At 42.9% G+C, this 25,831-nt stretch overlaps 9 protein-coding genes across 9 annotated transcripts; 6 read left to right on the top strand and 3 right to left on the bottom strand.

Moving 5' to 3' along the window:
* Nucleotides 1-378: 378 nt before the first annotated feature.
* On the top strand, nt 379-1,619 carry EAE98_008016 (uncharacterized protein; the record flags this gene model as incomplete). The annotated part of the gene is made up of 2 exons (XM_038955639.1): nt 379-1,181; nt 1,238-1,619. The coding sequence occupies 2 exons, from the start codon at nt 379-381 to the stop codon at nt 1,617-1,619; spliced, it is 1,185 nt and encodes a 394-aa protein (XP_038807933.1).
* A 2,366-nt stretch (nt 1,620-3,985) lies between these two features.
* Nucleotides 3,986-5,340, top strand: EAE98_008015 (uncharacterized protein; the record flags this gene model as incomplete). Its single annotated transcript, XM_038955638.1, has 4 exons — nt 3,986-4,169; nt 4,225-4,363; nt 4,419-4,652; nt 4,773-5,340. Exons 1-4 carry the CDS (start codon nt 4,091-4,093, stop codon nt 5,338-5,340), a joined length of 1,020 nt encoding a protein of 339 aa, XP_038807932.1. The 5' UTR covers nt 3,986-4,090.
* Nucleotides 5,341-5,646: 306 nt separating this feature from the next.
* EAE98_008014 (uncharacterized protein) lies at nt 5,647-6,905 on the top strand (the record flags this gene model as incomplete). Its single annotated transcript, XM_038955637.1, has 2 exons — nt 5,647-6,734; nt 6,791-6,905. The coding sequence occupies 2 exons, from the start codon at nt 5,647-5,649 to the stop codon at nt 6,903-6,905; spliced, it is 1,203 nt and encodes a 400-aa protein (XP_038807931.1).
* A 296-nt stretch (nt 6,906-7,201) lies between these two features.
* On the top strand, nt 7,202-7,741 carry EAE98_008013 (uncharacterized protein; the record flags this gene model as incomplete). Its single annotated transcript, XM_038955636.1, has 3 exons — nt 7,202-7,428; nt 7,529-7,622; nt 7,673-7,741. The coding sequence occupies 3 exons, from the start codon at nt 7,202-7,204 to the stop codon at nt 7,739-7,741; spliced, it is 390 nt and encodes a 129-aa protein (XP_038807930.1).
* Nucleotides 7,742-7,940: 199 nt separating this feature from the next.
* Nucleotides 7,941-9,635, bottom strand: EAE98_008012 (uncharacterized protein; the record flags this gene model as incomplete). Its single annotated transcript, XM_038955635.1, has 1 exon — nt 7,941-9,635. The coding sequence occupies one exon, from the start codon at nt 9,633-9,635 to the stop codon at nt 7,941-7,943; it is 1,695 nt and encodes a 564-aa protein (XP_038807929.1).
* Nucleotides 9,636-10,470: 835 nt separating this feature from the next.
* On the bottom strand, nt 10,471-12,282 carry EAE98_008011 (uncharacterized protein; the record flags this gene model as incomplete). Its single annotated transcript, XM_038955634.1, has 1 exon — nt 10,471-12,282. The coding sequence occupies one exon, from the start codon at nt 12,280-12,282 to the stop codon at nt 10,471-10,473; it is 1,812 nt and encodes a 603-aa protein (XP_038807928.1).
* A 1,850-nt stretch (nt 12,283-14,132) lies between these two features.
* EAE98_008010 (uncharacterized protein) lies at nt 14,133-15,204 on the bottom strand (the record flags this gene model as incomplete). Its single annotated transcript, XM_038955633.1, has 2 exons — nt 14,133-14,959; nt 15,018-15,204. 2 exons carry the CDS (start codon nt 15,202-15,204, stop codon nt 14,133-14,135), a joined length of 1,014 nt encoding a protein of 337 aa, XP_038807927.1.
* Nucleotides 15,205-17,367: 2,163 nt separating this feature from the next.
* On the top strand, nt 17,368-19,364 carry EAE98_008009 (uncharacterized protein; the record flags this gene model as incomplete). Its single annotated transcript, XM_038955632.1, has 5 exons — nt 17,368-17,381; nt 17,435-17,628; nt 17,684-17,824; nt 17,873-17,929; nt 17,983-19,364. 5 exons carry the CDS (start codon nt 17,368-17,370, stop codon nt 19,362-19,364), a joined length of 1,788 nt encoding a protein of 595 aa, XP_038807926.1.
* A 3,941-nt stretch (nt 19,365-23,305) lies between these two features.
* Nucleotides 23,306-25,673, top strand: EAE98_008008 (uncharacterized protein; the record flags this gene model as incomplete). The annotated part of the gene is made up of 2 exons (XM_038955631.1): nt 23,306-25,426; nt 25,530-25,673. 2 exons carry the CDS (start codon nt 23,306-23,308, stop codon nt 25,671-25,673), a joined length of 2,265 nt encoding a protein of 754 aa, XP_038807925.1.
* Between the last annotated feature and the right edge of the window lie 158 nt (nt 25,674-25,831).

The raw sequence follows: 25,831 nt of genomic DNA, 5'->3' as shown, positions 1-25,831 counted from the left end.
ATTCAACACGTGAAGAAATCCTCAAGCTCCCGGCCTTTTGCACGACCAAAACTAATCATGTTTAGCTGGAGTTGGGGTAAACGATAAACAAATAGTAAACTATAAAGTAACCGTAACCGTTACATTCTGCTGACTGCCAACATATATCTATCTTACTTGTAGTTACGGCGCGCGCATGCTATCTATCTATCTATCCATCCATCTACATCTCCATCGGTATTGGTAAATGGATCCAAATAATCAGAAATAGCAAGCTTCATTACAAATTCCCCTTCTTCATCGCCGGAAATCCATGCAAGGGTTACGCATCAATTTATCACATTCTTGTTCACCCCGCCTATCAACTAAAAGAGTGAAATAAATAAAGCAAGACCCAAAATGTTTCAGCGACTTCTTCCAACTAGAGGTCCTTCCATTATGGTTTCCGAAAACTTTCCTTCTCCAAACGCGATCCCTCCACGAACGTCCTCCAACGGTCAAAATAATATCAATCGTCCCGCTTCGAAATCGGTCCTGCGTCCAGTCCCTGAAGGCGATTGGATCAGTCAGAGAAATAGTATGCATACCGCACAATCTTCTCAATCCTCAGGAGCCATGAACCCTTCAATTCAGGGAGGGTCTGCTCCAGATCCAAATAAATACACAAAAAACGACATGGCATTTCATGGAAGGAGCTCTTGGGCTCCAGAGAAGGAAAAGATATTGTTCGGTCCATACGATTATTTGGAGGCGCATCCAGGAAAGGACATTAGGAAACAATTGATCGCCGCATTCAATGAATGGTTGGAGGTACCACCGGAGAGTTTAGAGGTCATTACCAAAGTCGTGGGAATGTTGCACACGGCATCCTTACTCGTCGATGATGTTGAAGATTCATCATTACTGCGACGCGGATTACCCGTCGCACACAGTATTTTTGGCACGGCGCAAACGATCAATTCTGCAAATTATGTATACTTTTGCGCATTGCAAGAACTCCAGAAACTCAACAATCCCCAAGCCATTACGATTTACACAGAAGAGTTATTGAATCTTCATCGGGGTCAGGGCATGGATTTATTCTGGAGAGATAGTCTAACTTGTCCCACCGAAGACGATTATTTGGAAATGGTTGGCAATAAAACCGGTGGGCTCTTCAGACTCGCTGTCAAGCTCATGCAAGCTGAGAGCAAAACCTCAAGGTAGATAGGGTACCCCGCCCCCACCGATCAACAGAAACATGCTAACCCCTGCCTAGGGATTGTGTTCCATTAGTCAACCTCATCGGCATCATTTTCCAAATCCGCGACGACTATCAAAATCTTTCGTCGCCCGAATACTCGCAAAATAAGGGGCTCTGCGAAGATTTAACAGAAGGCAAATTCTCATTTCCCATCATCCATTCCATTCGCGCCGCCCCCGATAATCTCGTGCTGCTCAATATCCTGAAACAGAAACCCGATGATGAACAGGTCAAGAAATATGCAGTGGCTTATATGGAACAAACGGGAAGTTTCGAATATTGTCGCAAGGTTCTGGTTACCTTGAGTGAGAGAGTTAAAAAGTTGATCGAGGAGCTGGATGATGGAGGAAATAAGGGCAAGGCAGTGATGAAAATCTTGGATAAAATGGCTATCTAATTTTTGGGAAGTGCAACGGAAAAGGGATGTCGGTAAATGAGGAGAAATAAATCACAAATTCCGTGGAGGTATTTTGATATATGAACGCATTGGTAACATGCTGGCGTATTTGGGCATTGCAATATCATTTTGGGGTATGGTTTCGGCTCAGCTTTTACTTATTTAGGTTGACTTGTGATATCAATCAGGTTTAGGTTTCGGATACCTTCTTCTTCTTTATTACCAATTTTTTTGTCGTTCTTTTTATATTTGTATATGTGCAGAGTGTTGAGTGTTGAGTGTTGAGTGCTGAGTGCTGAGTGCTGAGTGCTGAGTGCTGAGTGCTGAGTGTTGGGTGTTGAGTGTTGAGTGTTGAGTGCTGAGTGTCGAATCTTGATGTGGAAGTGATGAGGTATATAATTGCATCCACATATCTGCGTGAATTTCTGAGACCTCTATGTGGATGGATACCCATGTTTTACTTGTTGTTATTTCTTTTATTGGGGTGTATTATATAGGGAGGTTTCTTGGTAGTGGGTTTGGTGTGGTGATGGTGATGAGTTGTGAGTTGTGAGTGTGAGTTTGGATTTGAGGTTGAGTGTGAGTGTGGATTTGAGTTGTGGGTTGTGCAAATTTGGTATCATAATGGAGTTCAAAGTTTAGATGGGGGGATTTTGGGGTTCTTGTTTGGGGACTTTTTTGGGTGGAATATTTAGTTGAGTAGGTGCTTGTTTGAGGGCTGGTTTGAGGGCTGGTTTTTGTTCTTTTGTTTTTGCTGAGGTGTGGGGGAATGGGGGAGGAGAGGAGAGGGGAGGGGAGGGGATGGAGAGGAGAGGGGATGGGGTGTGTTACAGTGGATGGGATGAAATGGAGTTGGATGAGGTGGGATAGGGCGGTTTTGTATGGTCTGTAGGGGATGGGATGATATGAATGGATTGGGGTGAGATGGAGTGGGATTAGGATTGATTAGGGTGGATGTTTGGTGAGAATGTAGTGGATGTGAGGGGTTTGGAGATGGAGATAACGATGCTGTACTAGGTCAGGGGAAAGTGATAATGGTGGTAGCAATGGTAGTGGTTGTGGTGATAGACGGTGGTAGTCGTGCGCCGGGGAAGGTTGGAATGGTTAAAGGGGGTATAGTAGTGATGGTGATGAAGTTGAGCTTTTGTACAGTCCATTTGCAATGGACTGGTGGTAGTAGCAGTGTTGGAAGTAATATTACGCTAGGAGGGAATGGATGGGATAGAGAGGTGGTATTAGGGATTCGTCAATGCGGAAGTCCGTGTCTTGCTTTATGTTGGATGGAATTCTGGGATTGGGGATGAATTGGTGGTGGCGCTTATGGGATTGATAGTGGTGGGGTGGATGATGATGGTGATAGTTCGGGTGATGTGTATGAGGGTGGAGGGTGGTAAATGGAATAGAGGAAAGAGTGGAAAGCGAGCGTGATGAAGAGAGAGTAGCAGTGCTAGTGCTAGTAGGATGTGATAGAAGGATGGGGGTCTGGTGATAGTAAGAATCAGGAGATACGGGAAAATTGCTTTTTTCCAACATGGCATTAGACAGATTCTGTTGATCTGGGAGTAGAAGAGGTGAAACAGATATGAGTAGAGAGAGGATGAACAATGGACAAGTGAAAGTGGTAAAAGGCATAGAGGGAAGAGAGATAGATGAAGAGTGGAGGGCTGAGGGTAGAAATGGAGAGGTTGTGAATGGATAGTGGGTGAAGAGTGAAGAGTGAGATTTGGTATTCAATATGTTTTCTTGGGAATCAAAAAAGAGAAAGAAAAAGAAGCAAACAAAAGCCGGGGGTATAGGGCAGAGGATAGTCGGTGAAGATTGAGATTTGACTTTCGTTTTGTTCTTTTGAGAGCGGAAGGGACAAGGAGTCTTCCGATGTTGCAGTGGACTCTGAAATTGTGTATGGCCAGTTGCGTCCGCAGATGCTTTTTTCTTCTCAAAGAAATTTTCAACAAACGGTGAAAATTTCACACCGACGGGAAGCTACTGCCTTTGAATTTACTTTTTCAATCAAAATTTGTCGTTGAGTGCAACCATAACAGTTGAGCATGCAGCATACCCCATTTATTTTTGATGAAATGAAGCCACCCGTGATGATATCAGAATTTCTGGGAAGCAATGCCTTTTCTGAGAAGTTTGATTTGATACCATCAATCTGCCGTCGGGACAATGGGAAACGTGTCTCAAGTCTTTTCTTCTTTCTTTTTCTTTTTCTTTTTTGAATGGTAATGAAATTTTTTTCTATAGGTAGAAATGGATGATGACAAATGCAAGCGCCGACGTGTCTACATTTGCATCATCCGTAAAATTGGTCTATAGCGCAGATACAAACACGCTAGACCTGAGGTTGCAATCAGGACTTTTACCCTTTTCTTTTCTACTCTGGTTGAAGTCTCTATTTCATTATATTTCGGCATATTCTTTCCACTATTGGTCTTCATCTTGAATAACGACTATATACATTATTGACTATGTCTTCCTTTGAATCATCTACTTATGTTTCCGGACAGGATGCAATGACTGCACCACCTTTGAGACTTTTATCGCTTGGTAAGAAGGCTATTTATTAGTTAGGCTCCCGACAATCACTAATGAATGATTACAGATGGCGGGGGTGTTCGAGGACTATCCGAGCTGATCATTCTTGACGAGATTATGAACCGTCTCAAATACACTCTCAAATCTTCGGTCGATTTACTACCAGCAGATTATTTTGATATGATATGTGGAACAAGTACTGGAGGGTAAGTCTCACTCTTCATGACTTCCCAGCTTAGAATAGATTCTTACCAACTCTAGTTTGATCGCATTGCTACTTGGACGACTTCGATTTTCAACAGCAGAAGCAATCAGATGCTATGCTTCATTAGGGAAAGAAATTTTCAAAAACAAAAGATTGAAAAGTTTGCACGGTTACGCATTTGAGTCATCGAATATGGAGAGAGCAATCAAAAATTTGCTAGAAGTTAAATATGGGCATGGTCATGGCGACGACAGGATGCTTGCGGACGAAGAAGAGAACTCGTGCAAAGCGTATGTGCCACCCTCGAGACTTTCTTTGTAATGCTAACTTTCTCGCCATCTATAGCTTCGTGTGTGCTGTCAGCTCAAGCCATGTGGAAGGGGACCCCACCAAATTCCGTACATGGTCAGTGGCAAAGATCGAAGTCCCAACTGCAAGATTTGGGAAGCAGCTCGTGCAACTTGTGCAGCCCCTCTTTTCTTCCAAAGCATCTTCATTGAAGAGAATGGGATTGATGAAGAGTTTGTTGACGCTGGTCTTGGCTGCAACAACCCTATCAAACAACTGATATCAGAAGCTAAGTCCGAATTCGCACAAACGAGGCCTGTTGCCTGCATTTTAAGTATTGGTGCTGGCATCCCCAAAGCTCTTGGCTTCACAAGACCAAAGTCATTGATGGAGAAAGTGGCTCCTATGAGCCTTGTGGACGTCTTAAAAGGCATAGCAACATCAACAGAGAAAGAGGCTGCCGAGATGGAAAATAAGTATAGCAATATTCCTGGCATTTATTACAGGATCAACGTTGGCAGGGATATAGGAGACATTAGTCTTGAAGAGTTGAAGGAGCTTGAACAAATCAAAAGTCATACGAAAGCATACCTTCGGAAGGATAACATCAGTTATCAAATTGATAGCATTGTAGCAGCTTTGGCACACAAGACTCAGCCGGGAATTAGATTACATCAGCTTGGTAATTAGTTGTTATGGTTTGGGATGTCATTCTTAATGCTAATGAATTTAGATAATCATATAACATTACCTTCAGTCACTCAACACATCTGCTTTCCACGCTCCCAAGCTGATCGACATGGTTTCGTGCCTAGATCTTGCATGCATGAAATTGACTGTATGTTCAATGATGTGTTGCTAAAACGATCATCGAAAACTATAGTTCTTCAAGGAATGGGGGGGTCTGGGAAAACCCAACTTGCATTACATTACTGTCGGAAAGCAGTATCGCAAGGCGGGTTTAATGCTGTGCTGTAGGTTGATGGTACTGCAAAGATGTCAGTCGAACAAAGCTTCAGTAGAATCGCAGACTCAATCATTGGGAAATCCCTGGAAGCAGTCGATATAAAATCTTTTCCAGCCCTAGTACGTAATCAGATTGAAACGTGGAAAGAGCTGTGGCTTCTCGTCTTTGACAATTTCGATGATCCCGCAGATTATGACATCACGGAATATCTTCCACAAAGCGATTTTGGTCTCATCATCGTAACAGGTCGTCATCCAGCAGCCAATGATCTTGGTTACTCTATAACTATTGGCGATCTGCTCGAGGAAGAAGCTATGAATCTACTTTTCCACCGGACGAATCAAGAGAGAACCCATGAGAACATTGAAGATGCCCGCAAGATATGTTGTCATCTTTCATGCTTGGCATTAGCGGTGGATCAAGCTGGAGCATACATCAAGTCTACAGGAATCGAACTCAGTCTATTTATTGAGCATTTCAATGAGCAACAAGAAAATATTATGGCATGGTCTCTGCCCCTGAAGACTTACAAAAGACTGGACCCAGCGGTCCCCGATCAAGAAATAACGCTCACTGTATCCACTACATGGGAGCTATCCTACAATCGTATATCTGGTTCCAAAGAGATTATTGAGGCCAAGAGACACTTCCTTCTCATTAGCGCTTTTTACGATAGCAATTGCATAGAAGAGTATGTCTTCCGCCAGTTTTTTAAGACGACCTCTGAGAGACCATCATGGATCAATATGTTCCAGGACCAGGAGACGCATAAGTGGAACAGCTCTGCCTTTTTAGCAGTGGTGACTGAGCTCCGAGATCTCAGTTTGTTTCGATCGAATTCAGTGTCGTCACAGGGAGTGGTCTATTCGTTCCACCCAATGACGCGAAAGTGGGCGCTATATCGTCCGTCTCGAACCAAAAGGCAAGATCTTGCATTGGAGGCTATGGATATAATTGCCATTTCAATCTTTGATCTGTTTCTCTGCAATGATTCCCCGCAGAGAAAACTCATTTGGCCACACATAGTATCTTGTTTTCTCATTTGGGAAGAATTTGTCTCTGAGTCACAAGCTATTGGAACTTTTAGAAACAGAAAAACTGGTTTAAATTTGGCTAAGTTTTTCTTGACAATCGGCGAATACCATATATCAGAACTAATTTCGACATCTTTAGTTCTTCAAAGTTTACTGAGGTTTGTCCTTTTAAGAACAGGCAAATACAACCTATAAGAGGCCAAGTAAAGCAAGAGAAGCCAAGCCCTGGACGTAACCGCCAACTGACAAGGTAATCGATTGTGGTTGGTGGAGACGAGAAGGACTGCAGGCAAAAGATATTTGTTCTTCAGGAATACTTTCAAAAGAGAGTCGAAGTGTTCAGCGTTGCCGCGGCTCAGCTGAAACAGCTCTTGCTCTGCATTTTACAGTGTGCGAACGGCAACATTTGCATGTGTGGTAGTCCCCTCCGCGAAACATCGGGTTCACCTCGGCTAATTACCCCACCTTCCTCCACATCTGGTTTTTTATTTTTCCGTCTCATCTCCAACGATATCACCAAATCTACAGAACTCGATCCAGCTTCACGAAAATGCCTCTTTCATTCCCTATCTTCTCTGATTCTCCAGAAGTCCTTCAAAAGGATCTCAGTGGATCAACCAAACCACAATACGTGATCTTTTTCGCCTCCCTCAAGCCTGAGACAAACGAATCTTGGTGTGGAGATTGTCGAAGCGCGGAAGGGCCCTTGACTGAGAAGCTTCATGTAGCTGCAAAGGAGAACAGGGTTAAGCTTATCTACGGAGGATCCCAGGCTGAGTATGTTACTGTTACCCGGAAGCTTGGCCCGAATAGAGTCGGGGGTCACTGGTGTCTATGAAGTGGTGAGAATGGGAAGCTAATGGAACTTTCTTTTTAGATGGAGAGATTTATCACCGGGAAAGAAAAGTCTTTGGAGAGATGAGCCATGGGGTATTGATAGATTGCCTACTGTGGTGAAAATCACCGGGGAGGTGAGTTGCTTCTAATCCTTGCTTGCTGTTCTTTAGCTCATGTGATGTAGAAATGGGAGAAGTTGATTGAGGAAGATTGTTATAATGAAAAGAAGTTGAGTGCTTTTGTCGAGGAATAGTGATTCCAAGAAATGTGTGGAGTGTCCCTTTACAACTACTGCAGCTCTCGCTGTCACTATAACTACCTAAGTATCATGAATATTCATTATCGCAGATTGTGTTCTCTGCGTGCCTCGGTTGAACATAATCTTTACATTTATTCTATATTCAAATCATTTTTCGTGAAGCAGCTTTTCCTAGAAAATATAAAACCATCCATCACGGAGCCCCAAATGATTCCCAGTCTCTACTTGCAAGCCTCTCCCGAGTTGGCTCTTGGTGATCCATATCGTCACCATTATCCTGCTCAATCAAGGGTTCTTCCCATCGATGGAATTCCTCCTCGACCATACCAACTCTTTCTTCCAGCTCGTACTCAGTACTATTCATTTCATTTGCGCTTTCGTTTGACTTGAGTCTCTTAGAGCTTTCATACGTTTCAGCCTCCAGCATCTTTCTTTCTGAAGGCTTCCTCTTTCCAATTGCTTTTCCACCGAGGCTAACGTGTGCCATATCCTTAGAAAGATTGTCCCATTCTTCATTAGACTGTCCGATTTGTGCAATTGTGTCGATTGCCAATTGTGTGGATGGGAACATTACTTGGCCGGTAAGTTCATCGCGCCATTGAAACTTGTCAACAAAGTATGATGGTAGTGTATGTCGTACGATACCAGTAGTATCTAGCTGGACATACCGATCCCTTCCATCGCCCTTCCTCTTCTGTGATTTCTCGCCCAACTTTTCACGATCTTCCAAAGCCTCTAGTGCTACCATAGCCCGCTCATGTGCAATGTAATAGGACATCCTCCACTCTTGATACTTCTTTTGACTTTGAAAACAGGCGCTGCCAGCAGACGTGAAGAGTTCGTATCCAAGTTCTTGCGGGTGTACATCAATCATCCTCTTACTAGGATAAGCAACGACAGACAAGCGCATGAGAGGAGTTCCTGTTGGCAACACCGGAATTGGTACTGGCGATTCGTAGCGTAGTGATGCTGGTGTATCGGCATCGTAGCGTCTAGGAGCAACACCAGCATGCCATCTTTTTCCAGAGAACACCAGAGCTGACAAAGGTGCGGTTGGACATACAGTTCTCTCCCCTAGCAGTGCAAAATTTCCTACGTGGTAATCAGGAGGTGGGTTTCCGAGGAAGAAGAGCACAGTAAGCATATTGGCATGATCTCGCTCGTCGATGTGGCCGTTTCCAAATTTTCGAAGTCCATCCATACCTTCATCCATCTCGAGATAATTCACCTGTATACTTGTGATGGTGTTATTCTCGTCAGCGCCAATCGTGAGAGGAGGACGTTGTAGTCGACGCTTCGCTCGAAATTCGTCTTTCATTCCAGGCGCATAGGTCTCGAGTAAAGCATTCGCAATGCTTGTGAGCTCTACTGTCAAATCTCGATTGTCTCTGTCAACATCGTTTCGAATTATGACTCCGTTTTGGATACTGTGTCGGCCAGTACGCTTTTGTATAGTGATTCCGAGCTCGTAGATCTTTGCACGATCTTCCATGAATTTAAGGCTCCGTACCTTCCTCATCGTAGTATGTAACTTCGGCTGAAAGTCGCGATGCAGCATCTTTTCTCGTACTTTAACTAGGCGGTCGAGAAGACCAGCCCTCTCAATCTCGGCTGCAGATAGGTATGTGTGGTCGAATCGCTTGCCATCGGGAGCATTGGGAGCTGCTACAAAATGGCAAACACCTGGCTCTAGTCGAATGTAGCCAATATCGCTAAGCTCCTTGTCGGTATGCTGTCTACCTACATCCAATTCTGGAGGAATTGTGCAAGACAATTTTGCTAGTTTAGGGCTCCTCAACTTCGCGTCAACTGTGTGTAGCCAGTATCCAGAGCCATTGTATTTGACATCGTCGTGGAAACTAGTAGTGAAGGGGCGGGATTGGTCCATGGTGCTATGTCCTGTATGAAAAAATTTCAGGTTCTTCGAGGTCAATCGAAGCACTTAAATGTCGATCATCAGTGTGCCGAGGAACTTCTGGCGAATGAAATTGAAGAGTGAATATGATGGCTTTGAAGATATCAATACAGTAGCCTCTTTGTCATATGAGAAAATTGAATCACAGACGGAATAGCTTGCTCGGAACTACTCACAGACTAGTGTTGCGAGAAGAATGTTTAAACCTTGTGTATCCAAGTTTCCATAGATTCACCCCATTAGATTTGACTTCCATTACCCTTCATTCTATCTGATGCTGGGTCGAGAAGTGGTAATAGTTCCTTGAAATTAGGCACAGTTGAAACTTAATATGAGTAATTTGGGGAATAATTCATGGCTGTGTTGGTTGACCGAAGAGCTTTTCTGGAATTCAGATCCGTTTGAAGGGAATTCTTATGTCCGTCTATATGTGATTGATTCTGATATAACGATAAAACGCGAAATCAACAAACCGAAGGTTCAATAGGTTCCATAAGTCAAATAATCATTAATCGTGGGTATTTTATAAGCAATTTCTCGAGCAGAACTGAAAATAATCCGTAGAATCTGTAATTGTTGGTATCAACTTGGTTGTGAAGTGCCAAGTACTTTAGTCTATATAGTTGTAATTGTTCTTAATCATTATTATGTTATCTATGGGAAGCTATTACTTGTATAAGGAAGTAACAAAATGCCTCTTTATGATACATGATCGATATCCAGATAGTAACCTAGAGCACAAAACCATTTTTATCTGCTGGCGTCTTTCCCTCAATATCATTACAAAGATCATCTGCTTTTTAATAACTCATTCCCCAGTCCTCTCTGCAAAAGGACCAGGTTGCCAATCATCGGTGGGTACCCAGCCAGGATTTGCAGGAACAGTGTCCACAGCTGGATCAAACGCACGAGGAGAATCTAGTTCCGTGAAAACTGTCTCGCCTTTGTAGTCGCCAAAACCATCATATGCCTGTGCTATATCTTCCTCCAAGGCAGTAAGCTGCTCACAAGGCTCGGTAGTAACCAACGCGATTGTCTTAATGGCCATATCGCGAGAAGGATATGTCTTTTCTCCAGTATCAGGGTCCATCCACCAGAATAGCCCAATAAACCAATCGGGATTGGTAGTTCTCAAAGCTTCCCAGTCTGCAAGGTCTTCATAGTATGCGCTGAACTTTTGTGTGATAGCCTTCTCTTCTTCGGTGCGCGAGACTCTCTTGTTCTTGCCGGTTTTTGTTGGAAGGGGTTCTTTGGTATCGTTCTTGTCGATTTCATCCTCAAACTGCTTGAAGTATGCTAAGGATCTCTCCTCTGCGTCATGAGAAAGATCGTCGACACCGTGCCAGAACATGTCTGGAGCAAAAGTCATCATCCACCACCAGTTTCGGATCCATTCAGGGAAGTGCTTTTGTAGAAGTACTTTAGTTTCTAGCGATGCGATCAGCTTAAATAATACTTCCTGCTTAATAAACAGCCTCAACTTCCATTCCTGATGTGTTCGAATGTTGGTGAAGACGTGAAGACCCTGTGGTTGCCATATCTCGATGTTCAATTCCTTGAACTGAGGAACTAGAAGTCTGCGAGTTGGATATACTACCATGTTACATCTCATCTTGTTTCCGGCTGCAAGAGGACTTAAGTCAGGAAGCGGGACCGATGGAGCTGGTAATCGTAGTGGATGACCTGGGCCTACCCACCCTGGATAGAATCCTGAGCCAGTACCACAGTGCCATGTTCTTCCAGAAAAGATATACACCTGGAAAGGAGATGCAGGGAATATAGTCCTCCAGGTAGTATTGATAAAATGACCAGGGCAATAACTATCATCGAAGTTTGACATGAAGAACACGACGGAATAGGAGGTTGGTTGATCGTCTTTATCGCAGTGTAGATGCGCCTTCCCCTTCAAAGCATCTGTGATGACTGTTCCTTGCTTTGTGAAATTGAGCTGCATAGAGTTGAGCGTTGTATTCGGATCTTCGCTGAAGGTCATCGCTGTATTTCGATGCCATTCAATATCTTGAAAAGAATGGGTATTCTCGTACCCAGGGATCCAGATATCAAGCAACTTCTGGCCTAGATTGCGAGCTCTATGAAAGAAATCCTTCTTCGAATCGTCTGTATCTCGACGCAGAATCTCTGCCAGCTGAAGTCTCTTGACTCCGTGTCCTGGTTGCTTAGCGACTCCAACTTCATATTGCATTCCCTTCCAATTTGGGTAGTAGCTATATTTTCTTTTCATCGTCGCTGCCAAGCCAGTCTGAAAGTCTGGATGAAGAGCAATCTCACGAAGTTTGCCAAGTTCCTCCAAAAGACCACATTGCGCTAGCTCTATCTCGCTAAGTCTGAGATGGCTTGTAAAGCGGGTGGGAGGTTTATCTTTATGAAGTGCTTCGAATTGGTGCTTCTCGCCACCCTTCATGAAGTGGTAGCCAGCTTTCTCTAGCTCTTCCGCCGTGTGATATCTAGATTCTGAAAGAATAACAGGAATGTTATGGGTAATTCTTAACCGCTCGTTAACTGTAAGCTTTCTTGGATAGTCAACCAGGCTGTAAATCCACGTGCCGTTCTCATATCTTCTCTTGTAGATATCTTGTCGGAGCTGGATTTGATTATTCATGGCTAATTGTAGACTGAATCTGATTGTTTGCGTTCAATGTACGATAAAATTAAAAGAGGTCTAAAGAAAACTGATTGAAAGTTGTGTTTGTTGCAGCAAGAAACAAGATTGTTAGAATAATTGAATCTCTGATACAGCAGCTGTGGGCCCGAACATACTCCGGACTATTATGACATCCATTATGACAAAATATACTTAGTTAAACTCCTTTCGTCCAGTTAAAATTAAAAGAATCACGATAAATCTCCCGTTTATATACTAATCACTATCCAACTTACAAAGAATGAGCCTCGGGCACGAAGCGATTGGTGAATTTTTGTGAATTGAATGCCCATTCATTTCAAGATGCATTGTAGTTTACCTAGGTAGTTCAACCACCAATGATATTCAAACTTTAGTATATAAGATACATGCAATAGAATTGTACGTTGAATTCAATCATTGACAGAGAGCTTCTGATGTCCCAGGTGACCTTGACAGAGAGGCAAAGCTTGTTAGTGGTATGAATAGAGAAAACCTCCCAGTACAGACAGAGAAGATCATTCTTATATCTAGATAGACATTCAGCAAACCACTAGGTCATAGAAAACTCTTGAAAATTGCGCATTACTAGAAAGATCAGAACTTTGACAAAAGTAAGTAAGAGCCTTCGCAGTAACATTGCAATTTTCTGAATAAAAATACAGTGCTAAAGTATCGGAAACCTTTTGGCAAATAACTTATTAGCCCATCTATAACTTTTTTATGAATAGAAAATCAGCTTCACACATAACGCGGAGAAATTTTCAGAAAATTCATCGATCCCACCAGAATAAAATTGATAAAATTGACTGACTCACTGCAAGCTAGGAGAATCCTTCCGGCGAGAGTAAAGTCTTGATGAGCACTCTTTTATGAAGGCATTTCAGTTAGAGTCGATGACCTGAAGTATACAAGTTGAATCCTTCTTGAGAAACCGTTTATATGTGCTTCTTACAGAAATCACGCACCGCTGTATGATTAATCGCCAAAGCCGCAAATATGATAGGCGTGAGACAAATAACGATGTGGCAATTAATTGTCTGTCGTGCGATAGCAAGATTGACAACTACTTGGCGCTAGCGACTTTAGGATTAACCTTAATTGCGCCTAGCAAACATAAATAAGTGCTCTGATTGCCGAAACAAGCCCAAATATATCAATTGGGCATGCTCAAACCAGGTGAAAAGCCATAGCAATCAATAAAATGATGGAACTATTGAAGATGACAGTATGACAAATATACCTGACAGATATACCCCTCCTAGCTCGGATGGCAGTTCGAATTTGAAAATCACTGTTGAGGAAACTACACAAAATTACTTGCTTTAATAGTGGAGTTTCTAATTTTCTGCTAGGCAAACTGGCTGGGTTCCGCTCGTTTCCAGCACTAACTGTACACGGAGAGTGTATACTGGTCGTAATTGGAGTGCAAAAGCTTGGGTATAAGAACACTTCTCTGTACGTAGAGTTTTGGCATTCGATAACTTGCAAACATTGGGAAAACCTTCGAGATGATATCATGGAAGGCAAGATTTGAAGGCTGGAAATGATAATTTTTTTAACTTCGCTATCCAATGCTATCAAGACAGAATGTTTGATAGTCGCTGATTTCGTACCGATTCCCCCTCATCTGGATAGTATCATGCGCACCAGGTTTGAACATCAACATTTGCTCGTTACAACTTTCCAGGTATCAATAGATGCAGATAGTTGGAAATTCACCTCTTCTCCTGCTATTCCTGCGACTCAGCCTGGTCATTACGAGCCCCTTGTCCGGGAGGAACCTCGAAATAGCTAGCTACCCCATCATTAGTCTCAATAGGTGTGTATTACCAGCCCAGACCCGTGGTGCCATATACAATATTCTCGTCCAGTGTTGTTTCCGATGATTGATATTCGTCGGATGAGGAACGAGGAGACGGAATTACTCGTCTCGGAAAGACTTCACTTATCAATGGTCCATTGTCATTGCGCCAGAAGTTTTCACCATTTTGAGGTGGAGTCACCTCGCCATACAATTGAGAGAGAATTCCAGTGTATTGTCTACGACAGCAGATGCACCTGTCTCTCAATTGGCCATCGATAGGATCGGAGTTAATCCACTGCACCATACAACCCAAATGGAAAAAATGCCCACAGTTCGGAATGAGTGAGGCTGGAGGCTGGGCATCAGAATATTCTTCCCGACAAATGGGACAAATGTCATCATCTTCCGGTGCAGAATTTACTGCCAGTATTGGGGTGGTGGAACCATAGTCATCTTGACGATCAACATCTTGACCGTGATCCTGTTGACTATCATCATATTGGTCATGAGCATCTTGACCATCATGATCTCGACTATCATCGGTTTGTGGACGTAAGATCGCAGATCTCAAAGTAGCAGGTTCAAGCCTCGGACCATCTGCTCTACGACGATTGTCGTGAATATGTGACTGAGAAATTGTTGGTACAACTTGCATTGCCCGTTGATATAACCGCCTTTCTCTGGCTTGCATCGCACGAAAATGGTTCGCAAAAATCGACAAAGGAGGAATTCCAAATACAATAAAGTCGTCATTGGGTGAATGCGCTGAATAACCCCCATCGGCAGGGTCTGGAAGCATAGGCATGTGGTCTAATTCTATATCCCCAGGGAAAGGGGTACCACAAATGACTCAGAGAAAAGTTAGATCCAATCATGTAGTTATCGCAAGAAAAGATAATTGGCTTACAGTTTAAGGAGAAAACAAAGCGCTCTAACAATTCGGTTTGCTGATCAAGAGTCAATAAATTATGAAATGTGGCTTGTATGTCTGGCCAGTATGCTTGGAGACCTCTTCGAAGCCATGGCTCCAGATCAATTCGGCCACACTGGCGCAGGAGATCAATCATCTCGGGAACTCGTGAACGGTATACCATTTTTTGGAGGTGATGTGATCCTGAAATTGAAGTTTGCTGAGTTGGGATTGTGTCTTGTGAGTTATTTTGTTGCAACATTGTTGATTTTGCTCACTCAATGTGGCAGGTACGATCAGTCAGTCTCGTCTTCAATTTTTCTTTCGTTTCTACCACCCACTTTCATTATTCAGATACGACTTTGAATCGATCTCAGCCTCTTCTTGTTTCTTTTTATATTTAATTCGATAACTGAGTGTTAAACAGCGATCTCCAATGTTCTCCAAGAGGACGAAGAATCGGAAGAAGCAAAATGAGCATCTCGACTAGTTCTTACTTCCCCCTTCGCGACCACATGAGGTCGTTATAAAACTTTTTGCGGACAAACGACGCGAGAACATCGATCCTGTCGTACCCATGCAGAAAATCACATCTTCTGGTCGTCTTTGTCAACTATCATACATAATAGACTTGGCCCATGTCGGCAACAGTTCTACGAGTGATATTTGATCCTGAGTAAAAACAAGGATCGTTGAAGGTTGACTTTGTTGACTCTGGGACACCCAAAGCAGTTATTCGATTTTATGTCGGTCTTTTGGGGATACTCTGGCTTAAACTGGCTGTACGAGGCGGCATTGAGTTTATGCCGTTGCGTACGCTTGTACACATAATTATCAAGGCAAGCACTCAACACTTGCATCTGCTGTTTCTATGAACCCAAACTCTTAACATTAGATATCAGCAACATATACGCCTACACCACCATGAGTGCAGGAATCCGATTCCAAAGCCTCGATATTACTCTGGTTTTAGCATCATATAAGGGCTACTGTAACTTCGCCGACTCTCGGTTTCCTTGGTTTCCTTTATCTGCACAAGCTGCCGAAATGCTTCAGATTAGTCTCGAATGGTTTTCGCAGGTATCGTTGTTCTTCAAACATTTTGAAAGGGGGACCGAGCATTTCAAGAGTGCTGAATAATTTATTGTTAATGTTCATCGACGAGATGGTTTGTCTCTTTCATTCTATGTATGGTTCATCAAATTATGAACGATGTTTTACTTGTCTGAAGATCTCCTTGAATTGTTGGTTGTGATGAAAAGTTTCATCACATTACACCGCTGCCCAAATCAAATTCTGCCACGATCGTCATTCTTGGCATCAAAACCTTATCTGCACTACTCAACACTCAGTCCCTCACTTATGAAGTTTTTGGGCTTGGAGTTGCAGATCGCATATCCTATTCATTTTTTGCACTCTTCGTATCAATTATGTCTCCGAACTAGTCCAAAGGTTAAACAACGGTGTTCATCATGGCGCACATCTTTTACAACCCGTCGAGCCCATTACCCCACCGGATCTACAGTGTATAGATAAAGATCATGCCTTTCTAATGGTCCGCATCCTTCAATCAATAATCACCATTGCCTTGGTAAAATCACTCAGCGAACGAAACAGTTAAATATAGCTAGTACTGGCGGGGTACCAACTAGTCTTCATGCTAAGTAGGCTATGGTGAAAGCAACGTGTGATTAGAACTTACACGATGATATGCTAAGGGATATTCAGGAATGGAGCGATGGGGAATAAGGGCGGACGTACCGGTATAATCTTCGTACTCGGTAGAACGTAATTGAGTTTCGGTGAAGTTCGGCTAGTCCAAAGACTACTACTCTCTCTTTTTGTGTTTCATTTTGCTCCGGCGTTTATTTCCACATCAAATCTCTGTAACGAGATCCTTTCTTCGCTATTTGGTATACTCAGAGTTTACCTACCTCCCATTCTTAATGAATGAGCTGAAAGTTGTCTCATTGGAGTTTTCTGTATTTGGAGCTACCCATAACTAGGCGTCAACTTGGGACTTGGCTGTTCCTGCATAGTTTGCATTCTCATTAACCTTCATATGTTACTAGTTCCGGTAGCTCAATTGATGGCTTCGTATATCATATCTCAAACCAGCGTTGACAGCGGTCCTAGCTTTCAGGCCTCGCTTTTATACTGATTGCATATGTCATAAGCTTAGCTCTAACGTGCATGCTAATTATAAGGTTATTTTTTCCTCCAACATTGACGGCTGATGCATGTGTTCTGACTCAATGACATCAACATCAAACTAGTGAGTAATCTACTTAACTTGTTAATCCCCCGCACTTATGCTTCAATCTCAATTCACGAACAACGATCCCAAATGTCGGGCAATCAGTAAGAACACTTTTGCCAAATTATGAGCGATTGAATGCTAATTCACCTCCCAGAATGGAGAAGCAGAGTCAGGGTGCGACTAGTTCAAAAATGAGCGACGATACCATTGCTGCGAATCCAGCCCGTCCGGAGAGTGCCAAAGAGAGAATATCTCTAACCGCAGATTCGAGAGTAAATAGTTTCAAAAAAGGGACCGATGCCGACGAAGTAGAGCCCACTGACGAGGAGAAAAATACGCTTCGACGAAGTAGGATGATAACCGAATCACATCATAGGTCACTGAAAAGCTGACAATACTTTAGTTGGTGATAGTTTGCCCATGTCCGCATGGCTTGTCGCTATCGTGGAACTGTGTGAGAGATTCTCATACTATGGTTGTGTGGGACTATTCCAAAATTATGTTCAACGTCCACTGGATGGTTCTTTGGGCCGTGGTGCTCTCGGTAAGAATTCAATCTCTCAGACCTGTGACCCGTTCATTAACTTTTTAGGTCTCGGACATCAAACTGCGACAGCTCTGACAGTCTTTTTCTCCATGTGGTGTTACTGTAAGTCATGCTCATCTTAACTGTAACCGTAAAATTTCTCATATTCTTACCAGTCACTCCAATCTTTGGTGCCATCGTTGCCGATCAGTACCTTGGTCGATTCAAAGCCATTTGCTATTTTGCAGTCGTCTATATGGTGGGTCTACTGGTTCTTGTCTTGACATCTCTACCAGTTTCTCTTCGAAACGGAGCTGGATTGGGAGGGTACATTGCAGCCATTCTTATCATTGGAGTTGGAACCGGAGGTATCAAATCCAACGTCAGTCCTCTAATTGCCGATCAATACACCCGAAAACGTATGGCAATAAAGGTTCTTGAAACTGGTGAACGTGTCATTATTGATCCTACCGTTACCATTCAAAGAATCTATTTGATTTTTTATTGGTGTATCAATATTGGAGCTCTTTCCCTTCTCGCAACACCTTACATGGAAAGAGATGTTGGGTTTTGGTCCGCGTACCTTATGTGCTTGTGTGTCTTCATGGTTGGTTTCCTCACATTGCTTGTGGGAAGGAAGCGATATATTGTTCGCCCACCCAACGGAACGGTCATCACCGATGCGTTCAAGATCATCGGGCAAATGATCAAATACCGAAATCTAAACGCTGCAAAACCTTCTTACCGAGCAGCGAACAATCTGCCACAAACTACTCCATGGAATGAACAGTTCGTTGACGAAGTCAAGCGCGCATTAATAGCTTGTCGGGTCTTCGTCTTCTATCCTATCTACTGGGTTGTCTATGCTCAATTCTCCAGCAACTTCGTTTCTCAAGCCGGAGAAATGAATACCCACGGTGTCCCCAACGATCTTTCCCAAAACTTCGATCCCATTGCCATCATTCTCCTCGTACCAGTAATGGATCGTCTAGTTTACCCACTCTTGCGCAAGTGGCACATCAAATTCCGACCCATGTCTCGAATCACATTCGGTTTCATCGTCGCTAGTTTCAGCATGATGTATGCGGCCATCGTGCAGCACCTCATCTACAAAGCCGGTCCATGTTACGGCAAACCTCTCGAATGTCCTGCCGCTGTTCTCCCAGACGGAACAATCCAACCCAACGAAGTGCATTTTGCAATTCAAATCCCGGCTTACGTATTGATTGGTATATCTGAAATCTTTGCCTCGGTTACCGGTCTCGAGTATGCATATACTAAAGCACCTGCGTCCATGAAGTCCTTCGTTCAAGCAATGTTCTTATTGACTAATGCTTTTGGGTTCGCGATTTGTCAGGCGTTCATCCCGTTGGTGGGTAATCCGACGATTTTGTGGATGTTTGTGGGACTGGCTTGTGGAAGTTTCGTGGCGGGTATTGTGTTTTGGATTTGTTATCATAAGCTTGATGACCAGGAGGATGAGCTTAATAGTTTGGATGCTAAGTCTGAGGAGGCGGAATCAAAGGGTACAATTGATGGTAATACTAGAGATGTGTAAGGGAAAAATGGGGGTTTCTGGCGTTGGAAGATGCGGCGTACTACTGCTCTGGCGCGATGTAGTTTCAGGAGAAATAGATTTCATGTATGGAATAGAGGTATGGAGTAAGTGTAAATTGGCCGCCATGTAATTTATCATAGGTATCAATATTGCCCGCAGGAATAATATTTATCAAACGCCTCAGAAACCTTTCAATGTACGAGTTTATTTTGAACAATGAAGAGAATCTTTGACCTTATGTGTGGATGAAGATTCACGACAAAGAATTGAGACTAAAGAGTAATTCACGCGACGGCAGGATCTTTTTGTCTTTGGTCCTGCGGCATCGAGTGGGGACTTGGGCATGTAATTGGGGAAAAGTATTCCCAAAAATCAGTCAAGGCCGAACAACAAGCAATCAAGTCTATTTCAGCATTGCTATACCTCGATTCAAAAAGCTGCTTTAATATCCCTCACATCTCAGCTATCTATTTAGAAATCTTACAAGGCTGTTGGATATGAGATGAATGCTGGGGAAACACTGTCTGTGTCAGAATACCAAAGTTGGTGTGGATCGGAATCTCATAGGTGCTATCCATGGATGTCTGGTCATCCTACGATTCTGTGGACTCCCTGGCAACGTCGAAGTCTGGCGCGAGATACAATTTTGTTTCGTCTTTTGCAATCTTTTCATTGTGGAAATTTTTGTGCTTCCAGGAGTCGGAATTCAATGGCAGTGCTCTGTATATAGTGGCGTCTATGAATAAGATCGTGCTCTGCAATGTATGTAGGACATCTGCCCGTCTCTTGCGATTATTTAAAGGGTAACTCCAAGCAGCGTTGAAAATTCATTGCTGATATGATTTCCAGGAAATTCTTCGTGAACTGCATTCTTCGTGAGTGGCTCGTTGAGAGGGAGCGAGCAGAGTATGAAGAATTACAGAGGACCTCACGTGAGGATTGGTTATTGTAGTTTTAATTACTACCCAATATATGGAATTCTAGATGCCGCTGTATCAGCTTGTTATGTCATCAGTGAATAGAAAAAATCTAGAGGTTAAAGTGACAAATTCGATAAACAATATCAAATTCACACGAATAAATTTCCAGAAACAAATCTCGCCCAAAAAACGGAAATTCACTTTGAATAACCCAATTAAAAAGCACCAATCAAATAAATTTATGTCCTCGAATTCTTCACTGGTTCAACGATGGAGATTCGAAGATCGTCGCTCGGTTTTCGCTTTTACAAGAAATAATGAATAGCAGATTGAATCTGGGATGAAATGTGGTGAAGCATTGCTTCTTTTTCTCTGATATCACTCATGGTATATGGTATCCCTAGAGATCATGTCTGAATAACTTCTACGCAAAGTCTTTTGCGTCAAAAATATAGTATGACTTGAACCGTGATACGAACATTGTAGATAGACCCCCTTGGTACATCGTACATCTCCCGTGATCACTAAGCCAACCCTCATTACCTGTTTAGACATATCCCATGTACTTGAAATGCCAATACCAACTTGGCTTCACCTGAGCCCTCATTTCTGTGCGGTCTAATACCGTTGGCAAACGGCCAATGTCTCGCACGCTGTAGATCCTTTTTCGTAACCGCCCGTATAAAAGGTGGAAGATGGTCCTCCGAATACCAGCCCAGATAGTCATAGTTATCTGGCTCATACTCTTCTAGCAATCGACAGTACTGTCGTGCGTGTAACTTATGAATGAACAAGTGATAGTATTCGTGTCGTACGTTACCATGTGACAAATTAACTATTTGAGTTCATTTCAATGTCAAAGAATTTTGCAACCCTATTGTAGGTCATGCGAGATTTTATTGAGCGATGTACTATATCTTTTCTGGATTTAATAATCAGCTCTTATAAACAACTAACTAGTTCCTAGTCGGGGAAAGCAAATATTCCTGAAAAGCAAATTATCCCTGTAAGATTTTGAATACAAAATATATCAAAATCATTCAATTTTATTAGAAATTTAATTTATTTTTAATACATAACTTTTAATTTTTGAATAATTTTTGAACTTTTTATATAATTATATTCAATAAGATTATAGCTTTTTAATAATATTAGATTTTTTTGAATTGCTTTAAAATTCATAATATTATTCATAAAATTCAGATATTTTTCAATAAAAATTACAAAATCTATACCAAAATCTTATAAGGACAATTTGCTTTCCAAGGACATTTGCTTTCCCCAACTAGGAACTAGTTGATTGCTTGAAGAACCGACTATTAATTATTATAATAAATTAGTAAAGGATTCAAAATTACCCCAGACCTGAGCAGCAAGCTTAGATTTGTGTTTCGCCTGTACGAAAGTTTCTGCGTCTGCGAGTTCCCTCTTCTTCGGCTTTTGCTTCACTAGAAGTTCTATTTCAGGCTCTCATTGTTTTCATGAGATTCCTCATCTCACTACCAAATCCTTGAAGTTTGAACAGACGTGGGAACTGAAGCTTCTCTAGTAAAATCTTTTCCACGTTTAAGTCTCTCATTGTCAGCATCTTTATGACGCATGTGAGCGACTTCACATCGCTCGTTATCTCAGCTGACTTTCTGGAATCGTATATATTTCTCGGATGTGAGAACCCCTTCTTCAATTTCGTTCTATGGCTTTGCTTCCGGTCTGAATCATAGGGCAAGCGTTGGTAAGTCATAGCTGACGAGGTAGGAGATGAGATTGCGCAACGAGGACGCATACAGGAAATTGTCAGTTATTGATAGTTGTCTCTGTGCTAACCTTACCGAGTCCAGTAGCTATGCTTGCTTTGTTTCTTTTCCTTTTTCTTTGCTCTCAACACTTTCATCCACGGTGAAGATTGACGCATTAGAGGTCAAAATGATAACACTTGCTTCAACTATTGGTACGAGGAATGCATTAGAAGGATAGCTTTTGGGTGGGGAGTAAAGTTAAGAGGATAGTTCAAATCCATACTACAAATCTGAAACTTAAGTCTAGATGACGCTTGTATAGTGTGTAGACTAGGCCAATGCTCCTATTGATCTATGAATTAATTGTTCTTTTAGACGTGGAAGAGACATGGGATCACTGATTCTTTGAGTTAAAGCAATCTAGTACTTGACTCATCGCCCCCTTTCCATTCATCTGTAGCATCCAATCTCTAGCGCGAGACTGTTTGACAGCTGTTTAGTATAGATGTTCGAAATATGCAAACTCCGGTTAATCGACACTATCATAAGAGATCATTGAAACCTCCCAGGTGATTGTAACAAAAACTTGAAGCATCCATTGTCAATTTGAGCAGTTAATAATTTGAAGTCATTTTGGACTCGACTTGAAAGCCTCGGTACATCATCTCCCCATTGCCGATCACGATACTTCAGACGACACAGACGACACAGACGACAATATCCATTCACACAAATAGGTTTAACAGTGAATACGATTTGAAAATTGAGATTAACAGTCGGACCTTCTTTCTCCCGAAATTGTAATAATGCCATTAGATTGCTCTATTGAGCGATTAGGGCAAACGCTCACCGAGATATGGGCGTTGTGCCGCTTGCAATTTCAATCCCCAAAAATATTCTCACTACAACAACTCTCAATCCCCGACCACCAACCTTCCTCCATCCTCAACAAACAATCAAGACAACGAGTCAAAAAAGTTTCTAGACTTTCTTTCATCCTTTTCTGTATTAAAATTTTAGGATACGAAGATCTTTGGTTTCTCGCCATTTAATCTTTTACGCTCTCTTTTACATTCCTTCCCCGCCACAGTTCTTCTGTTTTTGGTTTTTGCTTCTCTATCTTGATAAGTAAGATATCAAAAAGCTCACTCAGTCATTTGATTTGATATCCAAACTATCTTTTTGGTTTCTACAAGATCACAGATTTCGGTTTCTTTCGTTTGAGACACTGCTTGCCACGTCCATTCCAGAGATATCACCATTGTCGCATCACGTTCCCGACAAGATGTCGAAGCCAGCAACGGGTCCAGCAGGGATTTCAGCACCAAAGCCAAAGATGACAGCAGCGCAGAAGAAAAAGGCAGACAAAGAAGAATTACTGCAGGAAGAACTGAGACAAGCAAGACAGCAAAAACAAAGAGTGGAGGAGAGCGTTCAAATTGATCGAGACGCGAAAGCAAAGGAAGATGAAAATGAAGGCAGTGACTCCGGCCTAATTTTCAACAAATCAGATCAAAGAGAGCACAATGATTACTGGTTAGCTCATCAAGCTGTTCGATTTGGAAAATCGGAACAGTTGAGTAAGGAACAAGCAGCTCTTGCCGAGGCGTCGAAGCAGGACCACATGGCTGAACACACCGATGGATCCGCAAAACAAAATCCGGTTGATCAAAACGGCGAGTCATCAATGCAACAAAATCAGAGACCAACAACCCACCAGTCCACATCAACTCAAGCAGAGATCTTGATGCAAGGCACAGGTCAAGAATCGGACCAATCAACGGATGACCTATTTTTCGATGCACCGGCACAACAGAACCCAGACCGTGGAGCAGATTTCTCCACTCTACAAGATGATTTCCAACAATCTAACGTACCCGTGAAGAATCAGAAGTTGCAAACGGAAGTTGTCATCAAGACAGCAACTGATGCCGTAACGAAGCTTGGTAAACCTTGGGCTGGGTCCGCACAAGAGACTTCTCAGGTTTGGATTATTCTCAATGAATCACATATTGGTATCGATCCACTTGCTCATGTCACTCTAAAATTAGCAAAGGAGAGATATGCAGAGCTTAGGTCGTGTTACCCCGGTTATCTCCAAATTCTGCCCGTCCACCTCCGCGGTGGAAATACTACCGTCACTAGAGACACAAGAGCCTCGAATTCGCAAAACGCTAGGTCGGTTCTCGAAGAGAATCCCTTGGATGATTTACCCGAGTCTGAACCCAAGGCTGTTGAAGCTGCTCCAGCGGATTGGGCTGATAGGGAAGACGAGACATTTCTTGATTTAAATCATACTAAGAAGAAGAGGAAGCCGAGAAGAAAGGCTCTTCCAAAAATAGAAGACATTCTCTCAGAAATCCAGGAGATTGAAAATGCAGAAGCTCAAGCTCAGGCTCCTGTCGAAGTAGCAAAGCCAAGAGCAAAGGATGGAAGCGCGGCCAAGGCTGGTGAGGTTGATTCTGAAGCCAATGAAGATGATGTCGTTGTCGTTGCGGGAGCCGTTGAGGTTCCTAAAAAGGCAGTAAAAGCTAGAGCATGGAAGGGAAAGGCGGTGGCCAAGGCTGTTGAGGTTGATTCCGAAGCCATTGGTGATGATGAAACCGTCCAGGCCCCAGGTCAAGCTCCTTCTAAGTTAACAAAGCCAAGAGCGAGAAAGACAAAGGCTACTGACACTATCGAGGTTGATCCTGAAGTCCCTAACAACGACGAGAACATCCAGGGGCCCGTTGCGGCTCCTAGAAAGGTGCAAAAACCCAGAGCTAAGAGAACCAGGGTGGCTAAGGTTGTTGTGATTGATTCTGAAACTGATAACGATGATGATGAACTTGAAGCTCCTAACGACTCATTAAATCAAGGAAAGTCTCAAGTCGCCGCGGTCAAGAAGCCAGCTGCAAAGCGGAGAGCGGTAGCCAAGAAAACCCAGGCTCAAGATGACGAGATTGAGGATGATGATGTTCCAAAGCCGACAAAGCCACGCCCCATCAGATCAAGAGCAGCTTCAAAGGCAGTCGTAATCACTGACAGTGATGACGATGATGATGAAGAAGGTCAAGCAAAACCCAGCAAGAACAAGCCAGCAGCCAGAAAAGTCGCCACGAAGAGCCAGAAGAAAGCCGAACCCGAGATTCCCCAACACATTAAGACTCTTCTCAACAATACAGGCAAATTTTTGGAGGGCAGAACATTCGTTGTTTCTGGAACTCTCCCCACCATCGGCCGCATCAACATCGAAAAGCTGTCAAGACTGTATGGTGCCAAAACATCAAGAGCCATTACCAAGGCGACCACGGATGTTGTTTTGGGCGAGAATCCTCTCGCTAAGCAAGTGAAGGAGCTTAAGGAACTCAGTCCCAACACGATGGATGTTGATGCGTTCATCACTATGCTGATGTCGTTGTCGAATGTATGTCAATATTTTTCCTTCCTTCTCCATTCCCTTTGTGTAAAGTCGGAGAATTCATTCCTTATGAATATTTATGGTGTTTGAGACTAACTTTTCTGAATAGGATAACAACAACTCCGTCGGTGCTGATGATGATAATTTTGCTGTTGAAGATGATGATGGCGAGGAAGAGATTGAGGACCAACCCCCTGCAAAACGAGCTAAGATAGGTGTGGGTCTCAGCTCCGGCTCTTCTGCACTTGCTTAATTCTCCTCGAATTCGATAGTCTGTACATCATGGGCGATTTGTATACACCAGGCGCAGGGGTTCTTTCGCACAGCACACGACGTTGTACTTCGAATGCCGGCGATGGTGGTGTAAACATACAGTTTCACGATTCTACGATTCCCTCGATTCTATGGTTC

Source organism: Botrytis deweyae, assembly GCF_014898535.1.
Source record: "Botrytis deweyae strain B1 chromosome Unknown BDEW_020, whole genome shotgun sequence".
NCBI classification, from domain to species: domain Eukaryota; kingdom Fungi; phylum Ascomycota; class Leotiomycetes; order Helotiales; family Sclerotiniaceae; genus Botrytis; species Botrytis deweyae.
This window is presented reverse-complemented; position numbering and strand designations above follow the sequence as displayed.